This window comes from Onychostoma macrolepis, chromosome 02 (genome assembly GCF_012432095.1).
Source record: "Onychostoma macrolepis isolate SWU-2019 chromosome 02, ASM1243209v1, whole genome shotgun sequence".
NCBI classification, from domain to species: domain Eukaryota; kingdom Metazoa; phylum Chordata; class Actinopteri; order Cypriniformes; family Cyprinidae; genus Onychostoma; species Onychostoma macrolepis.
Genome location: NC_081156.1, coordinates 36,038,082 through 36,059,727, shown reverse-complemented (window position 1 = coordinate 36,059,727; position 21,646 = coordinate 36,038,082). Strand labels below are relative to the sequence as shown.

The 21,646-nt window shown below is 40.1% G+C and overlaps 2 protein-coding genes across 2 annotated transcripts; both read right to left on the bottom strand.

The window, feature by feature from the left end:
* Nucleotides 1–1,537: 1,537 nt before the first annotated feature.
* On the bottom strand, nt 1,538–9,562 carry LOC131521601 (tripartite motif-containing protein 16-like). Its single transcript, XM_058746512.1, has 6 exons — nt 7,512–9,562; nt 6,995–7,090; nt 6,681–6,914; nt 3,532–3,691; nt 3,344–3,391; nt 1,538–3,128 (listed from the first exon to the last, which is right to left on the bottom strand). Exons 1-6 carry the CDS (start codon nt 8,082–8,084, stop codon nt 2,608–2,610), a joined length of 1,632 nt encoding a protein of 543 aa, XP_058602495.1. The 5' UTR covers nt 8,085–9,562; the 3' UTR covers nt 1,538–2,607.
* Nucleotides 9,563–9,813: 251 nt separating this feature from the next.
* LOC131521586 (uncharacterized) lies at nt 9,814–15,049 on the bottom strand. Its single transcript, XM_058746486.1, has 2 exons — nt 14,880–15,049; nt 9,814–12,271 (listed from the first exon to the last, which is right to left on the bottom strand). The coding sequence occupies exons 1-2, from the start codon at nt 14,884–14,886 to the stop codon at nt 11,631–11,633; spliced, it is 648 nt and encodes a 215-aa protein (XP_058602469.1). The 5' UTR covers nt 14,887–15,049; the 3' UTR covers nt 9,814–11,630.
* Between the last annotated feature and the right edge of the window lie 6,597 nt (nt 15,050–21,646).

Here is a 21,646-nt window from a genome sequence, read left to right as displayed (position 1 = left end):
ATTAACATTAAGGACACTGACAGCAGCTAGAAAATTAGGCGCAGTCACTTTAAATGCAGAGTAAATTTCCCTACATGGATCAGTAAAAGTAGTCCGCCAATACACGGCCCGGGTCACTGTGCACATTCACGTCACTCTAAAATGACGACACGCCCAAATCAAAAAAATTGTACAAACGCTGGACATCCACACACCACACCACAGTATTATCAACGCACCACGTACACCTCCATAACAATGTGCACAATACAATACTCATCAAATAATAAAGCACTCACCTGTCACTTGTAAATAAAGTCCATGGGTCTGTCATTCCATGTCCCTTTACTCGTATTAAAAAGTAAACACGGCCAACAAAATAACTTGTGCTCGGTGCTAGCTGTTAGGCTCTTGTAGCACTCATAGTTGCAATCTATGAAATGGCGCATAAAAACTTTGTTTGGCCTTTGTTAGCGAATTCAGTTCGGGTGTAGGTCTTCTTTTCTCAGTTATTCTCTTTTGTCTGCAAAAGAGCGCCATGAAAAAGGCGTTTTTAGTAGATCGGCAACAAGATGTGTAGGCACCGACGACTGCAGCTGTCATTTTCTTTTCGTTGAGTTTCACTTTCGTACCTTGGAAACTCCACACTAAAGGGCAATCTAACGCTGGGGGTAGCACTGGGCACGTAGCTGGACCCAGAGGGCGGGCTGTCATTGAATGTCAAAATTTGATTGGCTGATGATTCTGTCAGTAATGCTCTTAAAAAATCAAATGTGATGTCTTTCAACAAAAGGGTAGCACTATCTGTAGTGCTGGCCGGGGACTTTTTTTTATGTAGGATATTCCAGTTCAACCTCGACTAAAATAATCAAAGGCAATTTTGTGGACATTACACAAATGAAAATGATACCTAAATAATCAATAAAATATATTATTTATAGGGCCAGCAGAGAAGACCTTGCTTCCTCTGACGGCCCACCACTGCATAACCGAAATGTTCTTTCCCCTTACTTTTTTAGATTTCAAAAAAGATTATTCTGTATGATTTATAATCATTCTGTATGATTGTTTTCTCATGGGGACCAAAAAAAAAAAAATGTCCCCACAACATAAGGAATACTAGGAACACACACACACGTTTGTTTTTGTGAAAAGTGGGGACTCTCCATAGGCGTAATGGTTTTTATACTGTACAAACTGTATTTTCTATCGCCCTACACCAACCCTACACCTAAACCTACCCCTTACAGGAGACTGTCTGCATTTTTACTTTCTCAAAAAAACTCATTCTGTATGATTTATAAGTGTTTTGAAATATGGGGACATGGGGAAATGTCCTCATAAATCACCTTCTCCTTGTAATATATTTGTGTCCTTATATGTCACAAAAACGCACACACACTCTCTCACATACACATCAATACACGCCAATACACACGTTAAACTTTTAGTTAATTTGTTTAATGTCATGCTGACCAATCAGGGACAAATTAATTTCAAAAACTATTTTCCTTGAATGTCAAGAAATTGCATGTAGAATAATATTGTTACGGATAGACTCGGACACAAAGGTTAGAGGTAAATAACAAGTGGGTTTTATTTTAAACAGGTGCATTGAGCAGACTGGAGAGGTGAGTGGATAATCTTGTGTTGAGTAATTCGGGTAGTCGTGACAAGGTGGTGATAGCTTCTCTTTTCCCAGGGATGTTGGAAGACGAGATGAGACGAGGGGATCCAGGTTGACACACACACTTCGAGACTTGGAACTCTACACAGAGAGGACAACACAAGGAGGAAGAATACAGGAGGTAGGTCAAACAAGGTAAGTATACTTTCTTGGAAGGATATGGTCTTCGATTGCAGGATTCAGTGTTGTCAGAGTCCACATTGAGAAACGAGATCAGACAGTGAAGTGAGTGTGAGAGGATCTTTTGTAGCGGGTGATGATGAGGCTGTGATCAGGTGCAGGTGTGCGTGATTAGAACTCTGGAGAGGTGGAACGCTGTGATTGGTGGAGTGAAGGGCCTGACTGATCTGTGACAAATATGAGCTATAACAGCTTGAAATGTCATGTTATTTACACAATTGAACACAATATATTTTCCTTTTCCTTTTTTTAAAATTATTAACAATGTAACTTGTAACTTTGATATAACTTTAACAGTTAACAATTAAATGAATGATAATAAAAACAGCAGCTTGTGACACCAGAAGACATAAGAACACAAATACTGGAAAGGCCTGAAGCTCCATAAGGTGAATAATGACAATGATTTATTGACTGTGTGTGATTATTTGAATTGAAAGGTATTTTTGATAGTAATAATACAAATGATTGATGTGACACTACATTGAAAACTAAATTATTGATTTGAATTAACACAAACAGAGAAAAGCACAGAAACACATTGTCACTCAGCAGGACTCACACACACTGATCTTACAGTCTATATGAGGATTTATTACACACATTAATTCTGATTCATGTTATTTCACTGACAGAAGTTCAGCTGAAGAGAAAGAGTCATGAAGAGAAAAGAAGAGACTCTATAACATCTCACTGTTACTGATTCATCATGAAGCTCAAAGCATTATGGGTAGAATCTCTCATCAGTCTAGTCTGATTTATCAACACAGTTTCACTGATGATCCTGAAGCAAACCAAAACCCAGGACAGAGCGGCTGAGTGAATGTGGTCTGGAGTGTGTGGATGAGGCTCATTGTGTCAGAGACGCTGTAGAAGGACAGAGTTCCTGCACCGTGATCCACAAACACTCCTATTCTCCTGCTGATGGACTTCACAGAGAGATTAGTCTTTATGCTATTGTGTCTGAATGAGTAACTGGAGGGAGTGCAGTCCAAACACCAGGACTGATCATTACGTCCAAACACACACTCATCACCCGATCCCTTCCTGCTGATGCTCTTATATGACACAGATATTCCCACATAATCTCCACTCCACTCCAGCTCCCAGTAACAGCGTCCACACACACTCTCTCTACACAACACCTGATACCAATTATCAAATCTGTCTGGATGATCAGGATACGACTGATCTGTGTCAGTGACAGTAATAACTCTGTTGCTCTCAGACAGACGGAGGCGTTTATTCACTGTGTTCAGATCCAGAGTGAACTGATGAGAATCTGATGGAGATAAAAATCAGGAATTATGAATCTGTTTGATGTTTTCATGTAGCTGAACTCTTCATGTTCAGTGTATCATCAGTGTCTCAGTACAGATGACCAGATATCTGTGCTAATCATCATTTACATCATCAATTATAAACTCTTCTTTCAGCTTCTACAGAAGAACATGAACACACTCAGTGATTTTTCTGCTTGTTTTCTTACTGACTTACATTGTAGGAAGTGGTTCCTGGTTCTGGGAACAATGTTGGTGAATGTTTCTGTGGAAATCAACAGACATGAACAGTGTGATTCTCATGATCCTGCATCCATTCCTAAGACATTTCTAATATGATGTTCTCCATGATATGAGATGATGATGGACTGGTTTCTGAGAGCAGATGAATCTCCAGGACTTTACCTCTGTCTGAGATCTTCTTGAGCTCCTCTTTGCAGAAATCCTCCAGTTTGTCTCTCAGCTGATGGACAGATTCTCTCAGATCATCAAAAGAGACGAGAGAACTGAAGAGATCATCATTTACGTCTGTAGATTCAGGAGGAGCTGAGAGAGACTGGAAACTCTACAGAAAACAGAAATCAAAACTCATCAGCTCCACACTTCACCCAATAACCTGCTCCAACATCAGATTTGACTCGACTGATCTTTAGTAACTCACCTCAATCCAGCACTTTCACAGCATCAGCTTCATTCTTCTCATATTATTTATATCACATTAGAGCTACAGATTCTAGGCTACGAATAGACCATTATTTATAACTTCAGAGCAGTTAGAGACACTGAAACTTCACAAGGACCCTTAAGACACAATCAGGTTTTGTTTGGTCTCAATACTCTGAAGCACTGCTCAGTCTCTCCAGGACTAAATTATTCTGCAATCACAGAATTTAATGCAAAATCAAGCAAGCACAGCACTATTTGAAGCATATTGCATTTTTGTCTCATTTCCGGAACACATGTTAGACTGAGAAGGGAAGCAATATTAGCAAATAAAAATCTATAATTGAGAGTCCAAACAAATGAATCAATATGAGTTGAATTTTTGTGCTGCTGAGTGACAGTGAATTGTGCTGTAAAGTGAGCAGGGATGGATCGACTGTACAGAGCGATTTAAAGGGAAAGAAAAGTTCTGACATGAGACCCATTTGAGCAACAGGGTAGTAATATTTAATTATTAAAAATCATTTATTCACAAGATACATGTTTATTGCAGGGGTGGCTAACGTCGGTCCTGGAGGGCCACAGTCCTGCAGAGTTTTGCTCCAACCTTGATAAAACCTCACCTGACTGTAGCTATCTAGTAATCTTTAGACCTGATTAGCTTGTTCAGGTGTGTTTGATTAGGGTTGGAGTGAAACACTGCAGGACTGTAGGTGCTTCTCAAACGGAAGGCTGCATCCTACAAAGGCTGCATATCTCGGCTGCCACGTCATCAGATGTTGCTGAAGGCCGTCTCAGTCGGAGGGATTCTTGGAAGGCAGCTTTGGTTTCACGTCCTTTATTCAGCTGAATTTGAAGGAGGAATAAGATCCTTCGCGACTATCACCCACAATCCTTTGTACATATTCTAAATCATGTGAAACTGACGAAAAACAAGTCATGCCGCATTCACGTTGGCAAGAATCAGGTCCATGGACTTCCATTCCCTCACCACCAGAGGTCACTCGCTCACCACAATGACTCTTGCACTACACTAACTGTTGCACGTCACCCAGGACTTCAATTCCCATCATCCATTGCACTGATGACTCACACACAGCTGATTGCACTGATCACACAGCTGATTCCCATTACACGCCTTACTTAAACCATGGACTTCCTTTCACAGATCGCCGAGTATTGTTCTGCTTATAGCACTCCCCTAGTGTTAGCTGCCTTACCGAGCCATTCAGTGTTTCTGTTTAGTTCCAGTATTGTTCTGCATATATTACTCTCCTAGTTTTAGCTGCGATACGGAACCCTCTTAGTTGTCTTAGTCTCGCCTTGTCTGTTTTCTTGTGTTTTGATTCTTGTCCGTGTTCCTGGATTAACCCTTCGTCTTTCCGTTTGGCCTCTGTTTGCCCCTGCTTGGACTATTGCTCGTGTTCTCGGATTACCCCTCTTGTCTAAACCCTTTGGAAATTGTTCGCCGATCAATGACCCAAGCATGCCCTCGGAATACTTTTGTGTCTTGTTCTCAACATATCTGTTAACTGATGTTTGACCCTGCCTGTGTTTTGACGACGTCACTGGATAATAAAAGCTTTGCACATGGATCGTTACACACGTGCTATCAGAATTATCATAAATACGAGCTTCCTAGTCAGAAATTGGACATGAACAGTCTTAGAGAGGCCTTATATGGTCATTTTCTGACTAGGAAACCCATATTTACGATAATTCTGATAGCACGTGAATGCAGCATTAGTACTGATCTTGGCTGAATTTATTATGAAATGTAAGACAAAAGTAATGTTTTCGGGCATGAAAGCATAGATGTTATCTTTTGTTTTGGTGTGAATTTCTCAATTAACACTAAACTGCCAACAATGTAAGCCACTGGGAGACTCTAGATGGCTGGGATTCATTGTATTGCATGAATAGAAAGCCAAATAATAGTTAAAGATTTATAATGCAAAGTATTTTTCCAAAATTAGGTTTTATTAGTATTTTCATGCCGTGACGTTGAGGGCGGGAACATATGTGACGTAGCTTCGCACACTTTCAAGACCGTCTCATTCTAGTGCATTTAATGCAGAGGACACCAGCCTACAAGCCTCTGAAGGACTGAACTAAGAAGGACGCAGCCTCAATAGAATGCAGACTTTAGTTTGAGAATCACCCTGTGGCTCAACAGGACTGACGTCGGCCACCCCTGCTTTACTGTCTTTTCAACCTGTTGGTTTCTGAAATGTGTGAGAGAGACGCGGCTGCGCAAATGATCAAATGTCTTGTTTATATTTCTGTGTTTGGTGTGCAAGATGAAATTAACATTTCTAGACTAGAACTTTAATGAAGGCTACTAATAAAATACAATATGGAATACAGAATATAATGTATATTGGGGGCAAATATTTGCTAGTCCCCATAATACCTGATTTTACCAGTAACCTAGATTAGATAGTAAGTAGATTATTTTACTGGATATGCATTTTTACTGGATATATAAATATTTCTAAAAAACGCAATCACTAATAATACTAAAATATAAATTGGAAAAAAAAACAAAACCGAATTAGTACTACCGAGTTTCACCATGACGTAATAAATCAGAGAGTAAAATAAAGCAAAAAGCTGAAATATTAGTGAAGTTTTGAACTGTTGGTGGCGCTAGTGGTGTTTGACAGCTAAATATATCTTCCAGAAAATAGAGCTGAGAGAAATGATTCCTAAGAGATTTCCAGAACTGAAAGCATTTGTAAGCGGCGTCTCTTTCAGAAGAAGACGATCAGATGAGAGTCTGACTGATGATTATAAAATAAGACACTCATGAAATGTTTCTCTGTGAGTCTGGTGTCACAGCAGGATCTGCTCAAGTCCACTATGATCCTGTTCTTCTAGATGTGTGTTACCTGCAGGAACTGGATGTGATCCTGTGTGTGTGAAAGCTGCTCCAGCTCAGCGTCTCTCCTCCTCAGATCATTGATCTCCTGCTCCAGTCGCTCCAGTCGTCCTTCAGCTCGACTCACTGCTTGCTTTTCCTGATCTCTGATCAGCCGTATCAGCTCAGAGCGGCTTCTCTCAATGGAGCGGATGAGCTCAGTAAAGATCCTCTCACTGTCCTCCACTGCTGTCTGTGCAGAGCGCTGTTAGGACACACAGTGATTCAGGCTTCAGTGAGTCTGAACTGAGACTGAGACAAACTTCTCTTCTTCTCCAGACTCACCTTATGAGACTCCACAGACTCTCTCAGCTGCTGGAGATCTTTCTCTCTCTGCTGGATTCTCTGCTGGAACGTCTTCTGCGTCTCCTTCAGCTGCTTCTGCAGGACAAACAGATGATAGTGAATCTCACAGAAAACTACTGCCACTAAATCACCATGTGATCAGATGAATCCAGTAAAAGTGGAGCTGGAACTAATAACCAGTGCCTATCGTTTATAATTATCATACATCAATCATCATGAATACACAATAAAGCACTATATAAATGCATCATTCATTCATTATCATAAAGATTAAGGCGTGTTTCACACCGCAAGTGTCATAAGATGTGAAACAGACTCAGACGTGGAGCTTCACACTGACAGTGTTTCTGCTGTGTAGCAGAGCTTGTAGTTTGACTCATGGAAGTATATATTTTTTCAAAGAAAAAAAAATGCTGTAAGCTGTTAATATGGGTGCCGACATAAACACATATGAAACGAGTGTAGCAATATTTCATGAGAGTCTAGTATTAAATACCTGTTTCTCTGTCCTCTGGTCTGCAGCTGATACAGTGTCATGGTTTTTATGTTCAATAATCGTACACAGCATACATATACATTTCTGGTCAGTGCGACAGAAAACCTCAAGGAGCTTCTCATGTTTCTGGCAGATCATCTCCTGCAGTTGTCCAGTGGCATCAGTCACTTTGTGTGGTTTACGTGAATGAAACTCTTCGTGCCGCTCAAAATGAGTTTGACAGTAAGACTCCAGACACACCAGACAGGACTTGACGGCTTTGTATTTTCTTCCAGTACAGACGTCACACTGCACATCTCCAGCTCCAGCGTCACAGTCAGCAGAGAGTTTGGTCTTCTTCAGTTTCTCCACCACTTCAGCCAGCATGGTGTTTCTAGCTAAAGCAGGTCTTGGACTGAAGGTCTGTCTGCACTGAGGACAGCTGTAGACTCTCATCTGATCCTCCTGATCCCAGCAGCCTGTAATACAGCTCTTACAGTAACTGTGTCCACACTGGATGGTCACAGGATCCTTCAGGAGATCCAGACACACTGAACACATGAACTCATCATGAAAAACTCTGGCTCCTGCCATTTTACTGCATGAATACAGAGACACAAACACACAACAGCTCAACTACACTTCAGTTTCTCTTTCCCTGAACTCAGGTGATTCCTGTTTCCTGGTTCTGTGTTTGAGTGACGTGTGTAAAACAGGCGTCTGTGAGTCTGTAAAGCAGGTTCCTCATTCCTGCTGAGTTTAGTTTCAACACACCTGACTGTTATTAAAGTAAATGCAAAGTACTTGACTTAGGAAAGTGATTGTCCTAGACTAGGAATGGGGAACCCTGATATTTAAATGTCTACTAGATGTCAGTCCCAGACAAACACTTAAAGAACACAAGTTACAGAGAAGAAGGACGACGGCCTTAAAAACTGCAGTAACTGCTGTAACACTGAAGCCCAAAGTATACTTCAGCCATCCGTATTTTGTGACGGTCTGTGAGACAATTTGTGTCATCAGAAGTGTCCGTGGATGTCTGTGCACACTGTCTGCTTGCAGCCCAATTGTCGTGACTGTGTGGACAGTATGGCGTGAGGTGAATGTTGAGACAGAATGAGTCTACTCTGTGGTACAGCACATTTATCAAACTCATCCATCCGCGCTCATCCGCATTTGAGTATACGGAACGTGGAAAGTGAAGTATATCCGGGCCTTGAGTGTTTCAGAAATGATGCAGGTGCAAGGATACAATTAACAAAATCACAAGAGAGAATCATGCCCACATTACCACTTCAGGAGCGCATTATTCTTCTAATAATTGGTCACATTTTATATTAGGTGGCCTTAACTACTATGTACTTACATCAAAAAATAAGTACAATGTACTTATTGTGTTCATATTGTATTGCAAAACACTTCTGCTGCTATTGAGGTGGGATACGGGGAGGTTAGGGACAGGTTTGGTGGTATGGGTAGGTTTAAGGGTGGGTTAAGGTGTAAGGGATGGGTCAACAGTGTAATTATAAATGTAATTACAGAAATGAATTACAGATGTAATTACATATAGGTATTTTTAAAAATATAAGTACAGTGTATGTACACAATAAGTGCATTGTACCAAATGATTAATTTAAAATGTAAGTACATATTAGTTAAGGCCACCTAATATAAAGTGGGACCAATACTTTTAATGGCCTGGAGTCACACCTCAAAAAAGACCCATCTCTTTAGCCTGGCTTACACATAACACATTAATACGCTTCTATTATTCAAATCCGTTAAAGGATTGTTAGGCTGCATTAATTAGATCAACCGGAACCGGGAACACTCCCCATAACACACAATGTACTCGTTACATCGTAAGTTGAATGGCATCTACGCTAATATTTGTCTGTTTCTTTCCTAGTCTGTTTCTCAGTCCGTATCCGATCAGATGGTGGATCAGCACCAAGAGATGATGTCTACAGCCCTGATCGTCAGCGGAGACCAGGACACCCAGATGATCCCCAGAGATATATCCCCAGATATATCAACCAAAAATAACAAAATAACTAAAATATAATAAAATACCTAACTACATAATACTACTATTGTTAGAAATTGCAACAAAATTAAATAGAAATATAAACTTTTGAACTGCGGGTTTCGTCTGGTCAGAGGAGAACTGGCCCCCGACTGAGCCTGGTTTCTCCCAAGGTTTTTCTCCATTCTGTCACAGAGGAGTTTTGGTTCCTTGCTGTCGCCTCTGGCTTGCTCAGTTGGGGACACTTAATTTCTAGCGATTATCGCCGATTTGATTGCACAGATATTATTTAAACTAAACTGAGCTAGACAATGACATCTCTGAATTCAATAATGAAATGCCTTTAACTGAAAATTGAGTGTTTAATCTTATCATTATACATTACTGACACTCTATCCTCCAATTTGATACTGTTAAGTGCTTTGACACAATCTGTATTGTAAAAGCGCTATATAAATAAAGGTGACTTGACTTGACTCAAAACATTGTTCAGATATTTTGTTTCAAGACATTTGTAAAGTTTCCCTTAGGGATGTTCCCAAAGCCGAATACCTTATTCGGAAAGGCACGGATAATGCCTTCAAAAATGAATAACGGATAACGAGTAATTCTGCCCGAATATTCGGCTGAGGCTGCAGCACAATCTGGTGTTTGCTAGATAACAGGTGAGCCAGGGGATCAGCGCGATATTTTACACAAACCTCTAAAGTCACGCAATAATGAGTGTGTGAAGTGAATGAATTTAAACTTTATGAATTAAAAGAGCGCAAATCAAACACAGCTTGCTATTGTCTCTCCGTGCATCTCTCAGAAATCAGAGCTTGGCAAGAGTAATATCAACTAAAATAATACATCATACACGTTCTATTATTTGTGTATATTTAAAAGGCAATGATTTAAACCTTATAGGCTACAATATGATGCGCGAATGAATGGACTAAGCACAGCGCGATCACCAATCAAACAGCTGCATTGCGTGTCTCTCAAAAACTAATCCAGCTCTCTGTCAAGAGTAGGCTAATAATCAGCTTAGATACAGATACATTTTCTACAAGGCCTACATGTTTGCTTATTTGTCTTTTGCTGGTTTGCGTGGCACATGCACATTTATTTAGTGAAGTTCAAAAAAAGGCTGCTTAAAGAGTTCCGTGTAATGAAAAAGTGCACCTTGAATTAAGTCAGTCATGTTCAGATGATTACTAAACGTTTGCCATGAAAGCTCTCTACTTGTATGATCAATTTATTTTTAGAAATTAATTTTATGTTTTAGAACACTGAATAGGGAAAATAGTCGAAACACAAATATTTTTTCCATAGGCTATAGCTATAGCCCAAAATAGCCGTGTTGCACTTGGCTTTTTGCCATGCATTTCCTGGAAATTACTTAAATCAGTTTCCATATTTTTAAACTGCATAGGGACCCATACTGTTTTAATTAGAAGATATTTAAATATTTATCGGATCACGAAAGGTCCCAAAAATTGGACTCAAACTCGCGTTCCCTGAAGCATAACCACACTACATCTCGAAGCACTGCCAAGGGTATCAGCTCCGACTGTAAGAAGATATTTAAATAAACGTTAAGGTTTGAACATAAATGGTGCAAGGGATCATAGGAAAAGAGCAATGCTGTTTGAATTGATAAAGCAAAAAAATAAAAATATTGACGTCAGTTTTGTTCAGGAGACTCATCATACTGATGTGCAGAATGAAAATTCATGGAAAATGGAGTGGGAAGGAGAGGTGATTATGAGTCATAAGACTAATATTGTTACGGGACTGACGAGATGTGAGACGTGCGGATCCATATGCAAGCTTTTAACGAGCAGAGACGTGGTCATAACAAGCAGGGTCGAACAGTGGCAAACAGGTATAACATGGGCGAGACAAAGAGTAAACAAAGACAAGCGTGGGTCGACGATCAGCGCACAGTATCAAAAGGGGCTTGACAAGAGAGGTAATCCAAAATGTAAGCGTTAGTCCAGGCAGGGGAAAACACAATCCGACATAGGCAAGGCAAGACTAGGAAAACTAACAGGGCTCTGTAGGGCAACAATGAATGCATACAATACTCGGCAGAGAGGGAGAGAAAGTCCAAGGCTTATAAAACGTGTCTAATGGGTTTCAGCTGTAATCAGTGCAATGAGTAATCTGTGACAGCTGTGTGATCTGTGCGATGGATGATGGGAAATGTAGTTAGATGGTGAAGTGCAACAGTAGTGTGATGCAGTGCAAGAGTCCATGTGATGAGCGGGTGACCTCTGGTGGTGAGTGAATGGAAGTGCATGGACAGGATTCGTGACATAGCACTTCCAGGGGCTTCCAGACGCTCCTACAGCATCCAGGAGGGTGGTGGAGCAGAGGCGGAACAGGGGGAGGGATGGAGGGCCAGGTCCATGTGGAAGTGGAGAGAATGGGGACTGAGGCAGAGCCGGCCGAGCAGGAAGCCGGGGCGGAGTCAACGGACCTGGTGCCCACCAGGGCGGAGCAGACGAGACCGGAGCCCACCAGGGCGGAGAAGACAGAGCAGGAGCCCACCAGGGCGGAGAAGACGGAGCTGGAGCCCACCAGGGTGGAGCAGACAGGGCAGAAGACTGCCACGGCGGTGCTGACAGGGCAGGAGCCCACCAGTGCGGAGTAGACAGGGCCAGAGACCTCCACAGTGGAGCAGACAGAGCAGAAGACCACCACGGCAGATCAGGGGAGCACCACAATGGATCAGGAACCCACAGCAGGGACTGGGACCTAGGGACAACTGAGACACAAGAAAGAGAAAAAACATGCACAGACCTAAGGATAGAGGTAGGGAACATGGGAAGTGAAAAAAACTGGGAGGGTGTTCTAGAAAAAACAAATGGACGACTGGAAAAATGGAAATGGCTGTGGCCCAAATGTGTTATAGTCATCAATAATTTGATGGCAACATTCTGGCATCGCTTGGCATGTACTGAGCCACCAAGTGGACTACTTGCAAAACTACAAGCTCTCATTGTGGACTTTTTTTGGACTAAGTTTCACCGGGTGCCGCAGAGTGATCTCCCTAAGGAGGAAGGGGGACAAGGACTAGTACATCTGGCCAGCAGAGGAGCAACTTTCATTTACAATTTATTCAAAGATTTTTAACTGGACCAGAAGATCTTGTTTGGAGAAATGTTGCTAACTTTATTTTGAGTCAAGTTGGAGGCCTGTGACTGGACTCTGCTTTATTTTTATTGGACTTTAGCAAAATTCAGCTGAATGGACTGATTCCATTCTATAAAGGGGCCTTTAGAATATGGAGCTTATTCAAGAAAAGGCGAGGGACTTTTGGTTTGTCTTTATATTGGTTATTAGAAGAACCGACTGTGTTTGGAGCTAGATTTGATGTTTCAAGTGAAGCTGCATGGGGTTTTGAAAATGCAATGTGCAAAGCAAGAAGAGTTAAATTGTGTCACATAATAGCTGCTGGGGGTCCTGAGTTAAATAATTCACAAAAGGTTGATTCTTGCATTGGAGTTAGATCAACAAGATTAGCAGGGAAATTACTGGATCTTTTATAGTAGAAGAAAAGTCTCTCCTTATAAACTATGGTGAAGGAAAGGTGGTTCCAAATAACAAGGATCCTTTTCCAGAAGTTTATATTATTCCTGATTTTAAAGGTGCAAATGGGGAATTGTTGAAGAACTTAGAGGAACTAACTATTAATGAGGCTAACAGCAAAAAATTGTACAGAAGTTATATTAAAATTTTATACTTGAAAGTGTGTCTCTCCAAACAGTAAGATTAGGTTTGGATCAGAGTATAAAACCTGTGTGGAGAGTTTTTTTATAAACCTCGTTTGGAAAAAAAACGTGGGAGATGTCCAATGGAGAATGGTGCAGTTGCTGTTAATTCTTTTGTGCATGTTATCAACCCAAATGTTTGTAATCTATGTCCTTTTTGTGGAAAAAAGAAAAGAAACAATTTTTCATTGTTTTATGGAGTGTACAAGATTGTGCTATTTATTTGATTTTCTTACATTGTTGTTTGGTAAACTAAATTTTTACTGTTTAGAGTTTTATTCTTGGATATCGATAGGAGGCGAAAAACAAGATAAAATGTCAATTTTTAAATTTCATTGTGGGAGAAGCAAAAATGGCAGTATATACAGTATAAGCAGGAGGAATAAAACTGAAGGGTCAGAAGGATGTGAAGTTGTATCTATTTTTAAAAATCGGATAAAAGCAAGAGTGTGGGTTGATTTAAAATTTTATAAAATGATGAAAGACTTTTCAGTTCAGTGGTGTTACAATGATGCAGTTTGCTCTGTTGTAGACAAACTTTTATTTATTTTTTGTTTGTTACAATGATTGATGCTAATGTCAATTTAGTTTGAGTCATTATTGTATTAGAATTGTTTTGAGAAGTGTAAAAGTTGTGAAAAATATGTTTGGTTAAAATTCAAATTCAATACTCTCTCTCTCTCTCTCTCACACACACACACACACACACGCACACGCACGCGCGCACACACACACAAACACAAACACACACAGACAGACAGAGACAGACAGAGACAGACAGAGGTTTTTGTGGTTTAGCAGGACTTTGATGGCCAAACCAGTTGTATGGTGGTTTAAGGGGACACACCTTTCCCAATGCCCTACAGAGATGATAAAACTATCAAAAAAAATTGTTTTAATCTGAAGATGATGAATCTGGTTTAGAATTTTCTCTACACACAAAACGGATAATATGACAACATGATATTTTGGTGGTACTCGGGGACAGGCACACCCCTCCTGAAATGTTCTCGTCCATTACATAATTGGGATTTTTAGAGTCCTACCGGTTTATAAGGATACTCATTTTACAATAAACAAAACAAGTCAGTTCCCTGGATTACAGAGACCAATGTGTTTTACAGGGACATGTACACACACCACACACAAGCATGAAAATATACTGCATTACCGAGACCAAGGTGAATAAAGAGTGCCGGATCTTAAACACAATACACAAACACACATCTTTCAACATTATAGGGACGAATGTGATTTACTAGCACAGGACAACACACAACACACAAACATGACACTATACTGCATTACCGAGACCAAGGTGATCTTAAACACAATATACAACAGAACTTACAACACTAAACAGACCAATGTGTTTTAGAAGTAATTTAATTACACCTTTTAGTAACAACACAAAATCTTTTTTCTTTAAATTTTTACCATGTTTTACAAGCATGGCATGCCATTTTAGGGAGAAAAAAAAACATTCATAAACTTCAAAACATGGACAATAAAACACTTGTGTAATCTTAAAAAAATAAAATAAAATGTTTTGGCCTTATTGTAATGCAAGAACATAAACCATTCAAAACTGAAAATACTTACAAAACATTTAAAGCGCAGCTCATGTTGTGAAGATGTCATTAAACAGGCTCTGAAATGTACAAGATTAACTCACTCAACACACAGTAACTAATGCAATGTGTAGAGATACAGCTTTCTCCTTAAGGGACCGTTCATCCAAATATAATTCGGACCTTTTGTCACTCTCATGTTGTTCCAAACGTATGACTTATCCTCTTCAGTGGAACACAAGGGAGATGTTTAGCAGAATGTTTCAGACAGCCACAGCTTCAGACACCAACGCCATTCACATTTATTACACCTTCTCCATACAGTGAATATCAGTGGTGTTTGAGGATGAGACTGGCCAAAACATTCTGCTAAACATCTCCGAGGAGAAGTCATACGGGTTTGGAACAACATGAGAGTGACAAAAGGACAGGACTGCCATATTTTGACAAACCATTCCATTAACAGTTAAACTTCAAGATTTCTAGAGTGGGATGTGATTAAGAACTGCTGCCATACACGAGTTCTGCACTATGAAAAATACCTAAAACAACAACCAAAGTGCTAATCTTAATAGAACGGCATCAAATGAGAACGGGATGTTACATCACATTCTTTTCAAGCTAATTCCCCGATTTCTCTCAAAGTCTCTTGTGTCTTGCATGCTGAGCCTTGCCAAAACAGGATCCTCAGCAGCTTTACACTGCTGGCACTCAGTCATTGTGGCCAGTTTTCCTTTGGCTATATATGCCTTAAAATGCTTCATTACAGCCGTCACTTCAGCATTTGACCAGCACACTCTTTGTCCTCTCCGTGGGTTTTCTATTTCATTCTCATTCTCATTGTCTGTACCAAAAAAAACCCAAAAAACATTAGTAAATTCTAAATAGTTTGTATTTACAGTGGAGATTAAATTAGCTAAAATTAGAGAATGACCTTGTCACAACCCGCGCTTGGGTCTCGGATTCTTTAGCTAAACGGCCCTAAACCGTTTCCCATTCATTCTCAATGGTAGTGCTAAACCACTACGGATGCAATATACTTTCGAGCGCTAGCAAAAATAGATGTACCATTGTTGTTACTGTATTGGCCGTTATATTTACAGTGCAGCCATGAAATTGTAAATGAATATTAGTCTGCCAAGAACAGCAGGAGTAGTACAGTATTGTAGTGTGTACGTGTGTGTACGTGTGTACTTGTTTTTCTATTCAGGTGGGGACTTAAACCTGAATACACACAGACTCATGGGGACTCGTGTCACGGTGGGGACCTAAATTGAGGTCTCCACGGGTAAACAAGCTAATAAATCACACAGAATTAAGTTTTTTGAAAATTTAAAAATGCCTGTAGTCTCCTGTAAGGGGTAGGTTTAGGTGTAGGGTTGGTGTAGGACAATAGAATATACGGTCTGTACAGTAGAAAAACCATTACGCCTATGGAGAGTCCCCACGAGGATAGCAAACCAGACGTGTGAGTGTGTGTGCAGAATTATTGCTTTTTGTAATATTTCTATTGTGATGTTCTTGTAGAGACCACTGTTTCTACACTGCTGTCATCTTCTCCTGGTACCATGCAGATCCTCAGTCAGATACAGGTAAATATTTGACACATCAACTACATCATGCACACAGGGTTTCTGCAGGTTTTTAAGTCTTACAATGTCTTAATTTACCCGTACACAAATTAATGCCTTAAGAAAGTTTTAAATCAGAGCAGAAAGCCTTAAATTCATAAAATGTTGGATGCAAAGCAAAAAGGGAATGAATCTCTTCCTCTGTATTTTGTCTTGTCTTTAAATACAAATATCAAACATCTTTCAATCAAGATATGTTTATTTCAGATGCAAATATTCATGAAGTCTTGAAAAATGTAATGAAATTAAAAGAGTTTATTCTTAAAACAATAACAAATATCAGTCTATGAGCTATCAAAACTTCCCTTTAAATTAAGGTTACTTTTTTGCCAAATGGCAGATATTAGTTCTTGTTTTAATCACAAAATCACTTCAAACAAGACTTTGTATTTTATGTTATTTTGTATCTCCAGTAAATGTATTTTATTTAAGAATCTTTAGGCATTTGCACTGAAAAACAAGACAAAAATACTGAGGAAGAGCATCACTTTTTTGCAGCATGATCTGAAGCTGCAGTAAAAGATATTTCCATATTCTAGTGTCTGGAGCAGAGTGTTTCAGTGCGTTTTTGTAAAAATGAATTAAAAAAATTATGAATATCTGCTGGAAGTTGTATTTTCAAACTCTGAAGTTAATACAACTCATTATGTTTCTCTCCAGACATTTACGTTCTACAAAACATATTTTAGTTTTTTCTCATTTGTTCCTCAAATTTGCTTTACTTGGGCTTAAAAATGTCTTAACTTAACCTTCATAAAACCTGCAGAAACTCTGTTTTCTTGCACATTAAACTAAATATTCAACTTGTTGCAGACACCACTGGTACACTGCCTGTGCCCTCGCTGTTTTCATACCATGTTTCCCATGTGGAGCCTCTATCAGAATTTTCAGAATGCAGAAATTAATTCATTTATTCCCCTCTGTGTAAGAAATACATATACGCCACCTCTGCCTCTGCTGGCCTCGCCTGCGACCCCCTGGACCTGTGAAGACTGGTGGCAGGGTGTTTGTACTGGACCACAAACACAGCCCACTGACACCTTGCTTAATAAACACCATGGGAAGAAGGACATCCTCAGGAGCATGCAGCAATGCTCCACAGTTCCTCTACTGATCCAGACAGCATGCTCCATTCGACCACAAAACTGCACGTTTCACTGTATGTCAAGCACCTGGCCAAACTGCTGAACACCAGTTCTTCATTAAACAACTCCAGAGAAACGTCTTGAAAGCGGGCAGTAAAACAACCAGTGTGCCAGTGGTAACAATGAAGCCTGCAGATGTAAACCCACCAGCACCTGCTCTGACCACACTCCTAACTCATGAGACCATTGAGACAATTGTGTTACGGAGCGGCAGCAGCAACCTGAGCAGGAGAAGACTTGTCTTGCTTGTGGACAGCCAAAGATGGTTCCTCTAACCACTTTTCTTAATCAGCAAGGCCCTGTCAGGTACTTCTACTGTTCCACAAAGGTTTTTAATGCTTACAGTGATTAAGGACTAACAAACCCCAGAGTTATTTACATTTACATTTACATTTAGTCATTTAGCAGACGCTTTTATCCAAAGCGACTTACAATTGGGGAATACATCGAGCGATTAATCTTGAAGAGGCAATCAGACATACGAAGTGCTTGCAACACCAAGTCTCAGACATTGTTCAAATAAATACAAACTACCAAAGGAAGGAATAAGTAAAGATAATTTTTTTTTTTTTTTTTTTTAAGTTTAGGATGAAGTCAAGTGCTGTCGAAAGAGATGAGTTTTCAGTTGTTGCTTGAAGATTGACAGGGATCCAGCATTCCGGATAGAGGTGGGAAGATCGTTCCACCAGCCAGGAATGGTGAATGAGAATGATCTAGAGAGTGATTTTGCGCCTCTGTGATGGTATCACGAGGCGTCGCTCACTAGCAGATCTCAGATTTCTGGAGGGATGTAGTTTGTTAATAGAGAGTGCAAGTAAACGGGTGCTGAGCCAGTGGTTGTTCTATATGCAAGCATCAGTGTCTTGAACTTGATGCGAGCCGTGATTGGTAGCCAGTGCAGGGAGATAAAGAGAGGTGTAACATGGGCTCTTTTGGGCTCGTTGAAGACCAGTCGTGCCGCTGCATTCTGAATCATTTGTAGAGGTTTGACTGTATTAGACGGAAGTCCAGCCAGAAGAGCATTGCAATAGTCCAGCCTAGAAATGACAAGGGCCTGGACAAGAAGTTGTGCAGCATGCTCTGTCAGAAAGGGCCTGATCTTTCTGATGTTATATAGTGCAAACCTGCAAGATCGAGCAGTTTTTGTAATGTGGTCTTTGAAGGTCAGCTGATCATCAAAGATTACACCAAGATTTCTGACCGAAGTTGATGGGGTTATTGTTGATGAACCTAACTGGATCGTGAAGTCATGCTGTAGAGTCGGAGTGGCAGGGAGGACAAGAAGCTCAGTCTTTGCCAGGTTGAGCTGCAGGTGATGTTCTTTCATCCATGCCGAGATGTCCGCCAGGCAACCTGAGATCCTTGCAGTTACCGTTGGATCATCTGGTTGAAAAGAGAGGTAGAGCTGTGTGTCATCAGCGTAGCAATGGTATGAGAATCCATGTGCCTGTATGATGGGACCCAGTGATGTAGTGTATGTGGAGAAGAGGAGGGTCAAGAACTGATCCCTGAGGAACCCCAGTGACCAGTGTATGTGCTTTGGATACCTCACCTCCCAGGCCACCCTGAAAGACCTACCAGTGAGATAGGATTCAAACCAGCGAAGTGGAATGCCAGTGATGCCCAGTGATGAGAGGGTGGACAGGAGTATCTGATGATTGACAGTGTCAAAAGCGGCAGATAGGTCCAGCAGAATGAGGACTGATGATTTGGAGAGATCATCTCTATTTAAGAGAGAACTTGAGGACACAAAGAAACAGGTGCAGGAGAAAGGACAGCAAAAACACAAAAGGCCTGAGTTTAAAGAGTCTAGGTCCAATGGGAAACATTATGTTTGGCATCAAACTGGGGAAAGACTGAAGCCCATTGCATAAAGGTGGTGCTGAAAAGGTGGAGGAGGAAGTGTCAAGCTTCGGGGGATGTTTTCTGCAGCAGGAGTTGGGCTTCTGATACAGATACATCTCCCAGTCAGCCTACCATCACACTACAAAACAGGTAAAGCAGTTCCTTGAAGCTAAGAACACTGAAATAATGAAATGGCCGGACTAGAGTCCTGATCTAAACCCAACTGAAAATCTCTGGAGAATCTTTGGAGACAAAGTTATGGCTAAGAAACCCACTACAGTTATCAAACTATAGAAGAGAGTGGAGCAAGACCACACCAGCGCAGTGTGAGAAACTAGTGATGTCCTGCTACGCAGATGTGCTGAAGACACTCAAAGCAAGAGACTCTACATTTCTACTCATTTCTGCAAAATTTAAGTTGTAATCTTTTGTGAAACAGTGGATACTGTACTCTAATTTCGATCACTGTGTTTTCCAAAAAATAAAGGTTTTCGTCGAAATGCTTTGGATATTTTGTCAAACATGTTAGTATAACAGTGATATACCCACAGCTAATATTCCTTCAAATTTTGAGCAATGAAGATTAACAACATTTCCAAAAAAGTCTGTACATTGATGGTAGTATTGTAATCTTAACACTGGTACCTTGAGGAACAGAGGTGTTCTTGATGGGCATCTTCTGAACAGCTGCAAGAAATCAGTTACATCAAGAACTCAAAGAGAAGAAACAACATTTCAAAGAACATATTCAAAAGAACAAGGCCTGTTAAACATTATTTTCTAATCTGTCATTCAGTTTTTGGCCTTAATGAGATAGTTCGCCCCAAAAATAAATTCATTTTCAATTCAAGTTTTAACATTTACAGCACGTTGTTATTCTTCTCGTTATTTGCTAATGAACCGGAATTCTCGCACATTCACAGAAACCAGCTTACTTCTGCGTTGAAAGATAAGGTGGATAGAATCAAATATTCTTACCTGTAATGACTGCTTTCTATTCCATTCATGAAGCTTTGAATAGCAGGACTTGTTCCAGAAACTGGAGCACACTATGAGAGAAATATCATATGTCAGGACATGTTCAACTGTCTGTTAATACTGTATTCTATGGCCAAACTTAAGTGAACATTTTATTACACCCCTATTATCGGTGATGGTTCTACATAACTAACATAAACAATGGTCTGATAATCACCTACTTCAACAGTTACACACGTGTAGCTGAATTCATAACGTAACGTAGGTGAATGACACTAAAATGAACTGATATGTATTGCTGCATATTAAACAAGACATCACACTAACATTTACGTCTCAGTCCAAACCACTTCATTGCTGCAACATGTCCCACACATTCAGAACATTTGTCTATGCTTGATTTTGTAATATATGAATACCTCTTCGGCTGCTTCAGTGGAGGAACAAAAGCTCTGCTCCTCATTTAAAACATGCTCTTTGACAGGTGAGATCTGAAAACATAATGAAAGAAGCAAGGGTCATGTGGAGAAGATTTCTTGATACACCAAGCTAACATTTTCCAAAAATATGCAATGCTCTTTTTATTACCTTCACCATCTCTCTCTCATCACTGTCTTGATCCTCCAGTGATAACTGGTCCTTCTCAGGAGTCACCTGACAAACATAAACATTCTTCTGAAGACAAAGGATTTGGAAATCTTCCTTTTCCAGTCCTTCAGTAGCTGCACAAATACTGGAGTCCATTAACACTGAAGGATCGCTGACATCCTACAACTGAACACATTAAATTTAGAAAAAAAGAAAAAGAAATAAAAATCTCATGTTATTAACGAGACATTTTCAACCACTGAGTATCAATATGGCAATTATGGCAAAGTAATTAATGTGTTATAGTAATGACATTTAAAACAAGGAGACATAAGTTAACATAGTAATCAAAAACCCTATAAATAAACATGATCACAAACATTTGTTTTTCTAAACACAAAACAAAAAAACAAAACAAAACAATACCTTCTCTACGTCTCGCACGTCTGACTGGGACAGAGTGTTCATTTCAAGAGTGGGTGGTTCAACCTCACTAAGAGTCTATGAAACATCAAATTAGACATTTGAATCACTGGTTTAAATATGTTACAAGCCTAGATCTCACAAACTTGTCTCTGCTTCATATGATCATTCTCTTGCAGCACAACTGC